A 7,305-nucleotide genomic window follows, 5' to 3' on the forward strand; every position below is an offset into this window, starting at 1 on the left:
CCTTCTGATGGCTGGGGTTACTGGTGTGCACCACCATGCCAAGCCAGTGTCCCGCTTACAATGACTAAGCTGCAGCAACTGTTTAGAACAAGGAGTCTGGTGGGCAGCACAGCAGCTGGGAGATGATGGCTCAACTGCTGCCAATGTCACTTGGGAGGCTGAGGCAGGAGGATTATGAAGAGCACAAGGGCCAGGCCAAGGTATAAAATAAGACCCTATCTCAAAAGACAAGGGTGCTGGAAGATTGACTCAGCAGTTAAGAGCACTTGCATCTTTTCCAGAGGATCCACACGCTGGCTCACAATCATCTGAAACTCCAATTCTAGGGGATACAACACCTTCTTCCGGACTCCACAGGCACCAGACATGGATGTAGTACACAGATATGCTTGCAAGCAAAACACTCATACATATTAAAATTTTTAATTTTCTTAAAAAACAAAACAAACAACAAAACCCAAAGCCTGTTGTGATAGTGTGCACCTTTAATGTCAGCACTTGGGATGCAGAGGCAGGAAGATCTCTGTGAGTTCAAGGCCAGTCTTTGCTACATAGTGAGTTCCAGGCCAAGCAGAGCTACTTAGTGAGACCTGTCTCAAACACACACCCCATAGAATCGAAAGTGTCAAGATCACAGAAGAGGAGGGGGAGATGCACAAATCAGAGGCGACAAGGGCGCGGTTAAATGCAGTGTCAGGGCCTGGAGAAGGGAAACATGTCAGTGAGAAAGAAAAGAAACCCTGTTGCAGCCTGGAGTTCATTAACGTCAGCTGGTCTCTTGACTTTGAGGCTGTATGTCAGCTGTGGAGACACTGACCCGGCAGGCTCGGGACTGTCCTGTCTTTGTAATTCTTGTGCTTCTAAAATAAATAAATAAATAATAAAAATTAAAACATTTTCTTAAATTTCGCCAAGATTCCGAACACTCTAGCTGGACTCTGGTCCTTTCCCATCCTGGCTCAGATGCGTGACCCCCACCTGTTTCTCTCACAGATGCCGCCCAGGTACATTCAACCTGCAGCCCCACAACCCGGCAGGCTGCAGCAGCTGCTTCTGTTATGGCCACTCAAAGGTGTGTGCCCCTGCTGCCGGCTTCCAGGCACACCACATCCTCTCAGACTTCCACCATGGTGAGCAGAGCGTGGAAGCTGTCTTCCGGGGGTGGTTCCTTGCCCTGACTGGGGATCTCCCTTTGGAAGCCCTTCCACTGAGGCCTCTTTGGAGAAATGCTCTAGGCCACTCACAGCCTTGGTGGGTAGAGTGTGGAAGGGCACCCTCCAGCACCTGTCTTCTACCCCGGGCTCCTTCCCCAGCCTCTCCAGCACTTTATCCTCAGGGTGGTACTGGAAGGCTGTGTAAGGCCGCAGGCACAGCCACCATTCACCCCCAGGAAAGTTAGTCTCCCTTAGCATACCTGAGTTCCAGCTTACAGTCTTGGCCTCCATGTATTAAGCACCTGCTGTATGCCAGGTACTGCTGAGCTCCATATTCCAGGGAATCTCAGCCTCACTGTAGGCAGGTGTTCTCATTTCCATTTTACAGACTAGATACAAGCCTGTCTGAGATTGGTTCTGGCAGCCACGATTGTGTCTTTGGACCCAGAGGGGTGGAACTCCAAGTTCTGCAATCCATCAGAGCCGGTGTGCCCAGCCATACTCCTTGGAACATTTCCCCACACCTGAGAGTATAGTCTGGGGACTGGTCCTTGGGCATCCAAATGCAGAGGCAGTGCGCCCTCTGCTGGACACCACGCAGAAAGCAGGGCAGCACATGGCATTGACTGGCCAGAATCTAGCATAGCCGGTGCTTGTTCTCTGAATCCTGAGATAACATGGAGAAGGCTAGGGATGTAGCTAAGTTGGCAGAGCTCTTTCTGAGCATGTAAAAACCTCTGCCAGGATGTGGAATCATGGTCCTACCTCAGACCAGGCCTAGTCTTCAGAGATTGTCCTTCCCCCACCGTTCCTCTCTGAGACAGGGTCTCATGTAACCCAGCCTGGCCTCAAAGTCCCAGCCACATAGAGCCCTGCTGGACTTGTCACTGGAGGCCAGGCTTCGGGCTCTCACAGTTGGGGTGAATAGTCTGTCTTTGATGTTTAGGAGCTGATGGCTGGCAGGCCAGAAGCATGGGGACACCAGAGTATCCTCTGCAATGGAACCGGAGCGGGATTCTTCTGGGCCTGCAAGGAGGGGAGGGACTCTCAGCACCAGGTGGGTGACAGTTCCCTGCCAGCTGCTGATACAATACCATAGAGTGGATGAGTTCTAAAAGACAGGTTGACTTCTGCTCAGTTCCTGTCCATCTTGCGGCAGCCTGCCTGTCAACAGAGCCCTGTGGTGGCACGCGGCATCTCATTCCTGTTCCTATGAAGTCCCCACCCACCCATATTCATCCATAGGGACCCCAGTCATTTCACCTCATCCTACTCGTCTCCCAGAGACCGCCCCCATGGTGGTCCGACTAAATTTCCACTTCTAAACAGCTTTCGAGGGGGATTCAATTTCAGCCACGTTTAGGGGTTCCCGGCACAACAGGTGCTGACAAGTGGCCATGGGTTCAGTGACTGAGGGCACGTTTATCCTCTCCGTGTTTTGGAAACCTGAAGCATGGAGTGGGTGTCATAGGACTGTGTTTCTTCAGGTCACTCCAGAGCAGAGACTGCGTCTCCCTTGCGGCACTCACGTCTTCAGAGTCATGTCCTCTTCCATCTTCAGAGCAGCTGTCTCTCTTACATTCACATCTGACCTGCTGGATAATCCAGTGGACTAACACCCCGACTCCATCTGCAGCATTAATCCTTTTTGTCTGGCCAAACCCCTCTGCACAGACCAATCTCTCAGGGTTTAGGGTTGGGGACACCTTTGGGCAATATGATTCTTCAATCAGACCACAGCATGTGTGAAATCACCAAAATACCGTGTGTGTGTGTGTGTGTGTGTGTGTGTGTGTGTGTGTGTGTGTGTCTGTGTGTGTGTGTGCATCTGTGTCTGTATGTGTATGTGTGTGTGTGTCTGTGTGTGTGTGTGTGCATCTGTGTCTGTATATGTGTGTATGTGTGTGTGTGTGTGTGTGTCTGTGTGTGTGTGTGTGCATCTCTGTGTGTGTGCATCTGTGTCTGTATGTGTGTGTGTGTGCATCTGTGTCTGTGTGTGTGTCTGTGTGTGTCTCTGTGTGTGTGTGTGTTTGTGTGTGTGTGTGTGTCTGTATGTGCGTGTGTGTGATATACATGTTTGTATGTGAGTGGGCACAGCTGTGTGTATGGATGTAAGTACCAGAGGTTGATGTTAGGAATCACCCTTGACCCTCTTTTACCTTGCTCACTGAGGCAGGGTGTCTCAATCAAATCCAGGGCAAGATGATATGACTAGTTTCACACCAGTCAGACTCCTATTTTTACTTTCTAAGGCTGGGATTCCAGTGGGTCACCATGCTCCAGTGGTGTTCTGGGAATCCAAACTCTGGTCCTCTCACTTTTGTGTCAAGCACTTTAACCACTGTGCCATCTCCTGAGCCCTGGCCTTGGATTTTCTACCACAGGCACACGTTGTTTAGATGGTTATTGTTGCCATCCACACAGATGCTAGAATCAAGCTAAGCATGCAGCACTATCAAAGCCTTTTCCTGGGGGCTGGAGAGATGGCTCGGAGGTTAAGAGCACTGACTGCTCTTCCAGAGGTCCTGAGTTCAATTCCCAGCAACCACATGGAGGCTCACAACCATCCGCTATGAGATTTGGTGCCCTCTTCTGGTGTGCAGATATACAGGGAAGCAGAATGTTCTATACTAAATAAATAAAATCTTAAAAAAAAAAAAAGCCTTTTCCTCCTACCTTTAGAGAAGTTCCTGGGAGATCAGAGACTCAGCTATGGACAGCCAGTCATACTGACCCTCCAAGTACCACCTGGGGGCTCCCTACCTCCTGTGCACCTGAGACTGGAGGGGGCAGGCTTGGCTCTGGTTCTGAGGACCTCCAGTCCACCCAGTCCTCAGGACACCAAGCAGCCAGGCCAGGTTCAGCTCTGGTTCCTGTAAGTGGCCTCCCTGTCCTGAGAGATGGGGGTGGGCTGGGGAGGCAGGCTGGTCTCTGGGTGCTAGGCACACTGGGAGGTTCCTGAGGGTCCCAGGCTCTTAACACCACCTATCCCTACACCAGGCGTCCTACTGACTTCCTGTCCCTTCCAGCCTGCAGGAGACCTCTGAGGAGGCAGATTCCCCACTGCCTGCCTTCCACTTCCAGCGGCTGCTTGCCAATCTGACTGCCCTGGATATCTGGACCAGGGGCCAAGGCCAGGACCATTCTGGTCAGTATGATGACAATATGCCCCGAAGAACATAGGTCCTGGCCCAGCACTGCTCATGGATTTGTCACGGCGTGGACTCTGAGATTGAGAAGTCAGGACACAAGGCAGCAAAAGTGCTTCTGAAGCTAGAGGCAGGGGCTGGATTGTGGGGAACAAGAGGTTCTCGGGGAGGAGACTCTAGGGATCAGGCATATGTCCTTGACAGAATCTAGCACTACCACATCCTTCCATAGCATCTTTTTGTGGGCACTGCCAGGCAATAATGGCATTGCATCTCAGCCACACCATAGGCTGATATGGATAAGCTCACCCAACTGCTTTTAAGACAGGGTCTCCCTGGTCTTGAACTCTTCATCTTCCTACTTCTGACTCCTGAGTGCTGGGATCACAAGAGTTTCACTATGTAGCCCTGTCTGGTCTGGAGCTTGCTGTGTAACTCAGGGTGGCTTTGAAATTTAAAGAGGATTAAACTCATGTGCCACTATGACCAGCAAAATTTTAAAAACTTAATGGTATTTATTTACATATATATATGGACAGGCATCTATGTGTGTGCCATATTTGTGGAGGTCAGAGGACAACTTGTGGGATCCTGAAAATTGAACTTGTGTCATCAGGCTTGGCAGCTTGGGCTCTTAACCTTGCTGGCCCCAAGCATGGACATCTTGCAGTCCTCTGTCTCTCTGTCTCTCTGTCTCTCTCTCTCTCTGTGTGTGCTCCACCCACCCAGATTAAAATCAAGATTTTGCAATGTTAAGTGCACATTCTAGCACTGAGCTACCCCACCAGCTCTTAGCTATCTCTTGATCTAAAAATCATCTGTTTCCTTTGCTCTTGTTTTTTTTTACTGTTGTTTTCAAAATTACACTTAAAACCTGGCATAGAAGCTCATGCTTATAATTCCAGCACCTTATAGGATAAGGCAAGAGGATAGCAGTCTTAAGACCGCACAGGCTACCCAGCAAGACTGTATCTCAAAAAACAAACAAAAATAACAGTTGCCTCACAGGCTGCCTCTGTATGCATGGGCCTGTCTCACAGTTGCTCAGGAAGTGCTGGGTGGACATACATGGAGGTCTCCCCTTCTCTTCTCATTCTGCAGGCCAAGTGTTCCTGCGTGAAGTCCAGCTCACATCAGCCCGGCCCCAGAGAGGGTTTGCTCCACCAGTCTCTTGGGTGGAGAGTTGCTTGTGTCCCCAGGGATACACAGGCCAGTTCTGTGAATCCTGTGCTCTGGGATACAAAAGAGAGATACCTCATGGGGGTCCTTACACCAACTGCATCCCCTGCACCTGCAACCACCATGGCACCTGTGATCCCAACACCGGTGAGTTCCCAGAATCCCATGCCAAGGCTACCTCGGCCACATGGGCACAGTGAGATGAGGACTGGCCCTCACTAATGGCTCTTGGGGACACAGGCACTGGTCTGTCCTTGCCATGCTACCTAGGCTTCTCCTGAGTGGAACCTGGGTGCCAGGGATTGTGAGCACCTGAGAAGACCTGCAGTTGCCTCCCTGCAGGTGTCTGTCCACAGTCAGTGGGCAGGCCTGGGAGGGACTCCTCAGGGCTTACTACTCAGAGGAAGGACGGAGGGCTTATCAACACAGACGATGACAGAAGGAGGACATTCAGAGGGTCATGCAGGTGACAGCAAGGTCATGAGTGTCAACCTAGAGCCACGAGCCTGCTGCCTTCACTACTTCATGGCTGTGGCCTTGGGAAAGTCACTCCCTGAGTACCCCATCTGTACAGTCTGGACAATGACAGTGTCCCAAGTCATGGAGAAAAGGCCACATGTAGGTCAGGAATTGTCCAGACTTTTCAAATATAGCCCTGCTTTGCACCAGAGCTCAGGGGGAGTTGACCAGATGAGCCGAGGGGTCTTTTCCTGGGAGAGGCAGATATGGGAAATGATAAAATAGTGCCATCCCTTCCTCCTTGGTGTTGTCACTCCGTCTTTGACTCCCACAGACATCAGAGTGATATGTTCCCCATTACTGTCCCATTCTCCAAGACAGGGACCTGAGGTTCGGGGCCTCATGACCAATAAGTGGCAGAGACACACCTTCCACCAGTCTAGGGTCGGGTGGCATTCTATAGAGCTATTTCCCATACCTGTAGAGGTGCAGAAGCCTCACTGGGGGTCATGTGACCAGAAGGTGCTAGGGGACAGACACAGGCTTCTCCACCTCCGTACCACAGGCCTCTCACCCTGCTGTCTCCACGGAACCAGTGGGGTCTCCTGATACATAGAGCATCATCTAACTGTCCTGTGCCTGACAGACATCACCAATTGAGCCTAGATGAGGCCGCATAATCCTTTGAGGCCTCATAATGCTCCCTGCAGCTCCTATTGAGGAAACAGAATCTTCTAATAAGATGAAACTGATATTTTCACCCCACCGAACCCTTGACTTCACCACAGCTTTCCACTCTATATAAGCAAGCCTTCATTTGTAAAACGGGTGCAGCAGCTGATCAGAGAAACAAACCTAAGGCTGTGTGTGGGGCTGAGGCAGGAGCCCTCCCCTGATCTGCTTATCCAAGAAATGAAGTTCCTTTTTTTCTCCTTACAATCCTGGCTGGACACTGCTGGTTGCCTCCTGTAGGGGGTGGTCTTGACTTTCTGTCCCTGTGGCTAGTTGTCCCCTCTAAGTGTCCTGGCTCTGAGCAGACACCAGGAGCTGCTGGGCTGGAGAAGGGAGTCTGTGATGTCCCACCTTCAGGTACCAGCAGGCAGACAGAGCTGCCTTACTAATGGCCTGCAGGTACTCATGGTCCCTGCACAGGGTGAACCCTTCCACAAGGCTGGAAACCGGGGCCAGGGCCTCTGTTAGGTGGGTCCCTCAAGATGAAGAGGACACAGGAGCAGGGAAAGGAACCAGAGTTGCTGTGCCTTCCATCAGTCAGAGACAAATAGTGAAACAATGCACAAGCTTCCTCCCTGTCTCTGGCACTCCGTCCTTGACTCCTGCAGGCATTATCTGTTGGTGAGGCCCAT

At 51.2% G+C, this 7,305-nt stretch overlaps 1 protein-coding gene across 1 annotated transcript in view; it reads left to right on the forward strand.

The window, feature by feature from the left end:
* The window catches only part of Lamc3 (laminin subunit gamma 3), a 58,904-nt gene that overhangs the window by 22,450 nt on the left and 29,149 nt on the right, over positions 1-7,305 (forward strand). Inside the window, exons 8-12 of the mRNA XM_027423866.2 lie at positions 994-1,130; positions 2,101-2,211; positions 3,837-4,029; positions 4,184-4,302; positions 5,405-5,629. Of these exons, the coding sequence (XP_027279667.1) occupies positions 994-1,130; positions 2,101-2,211; positions 3,837-4,029; positions 4,184-4,302; positions 5,405-5,629 (785 nt within the window). The remainder of the gene's footprint in view (positions 1-993; positions 1,131-2,100; positions 2,212-3,836; positions 4,030-4,183; positions 4,303-5,404; positions 5,630-7,305) is intronic.

This window comes from Cricetulus griseus, chromosome 6 (genome assembly GCF_003668045.3).
Source record: "Cricetulus griseus strain 17A/GY chromosome 6, alternate assembly CriGri-PICRH-1.0, whole genome shotgun sequence".
Taxonomy (NCBI): Eukaryota; Metazoa; Chordata; class Mammalia; order Rodentia; family Cricetidae; genus Cricetulus; species Cricetulus griseus.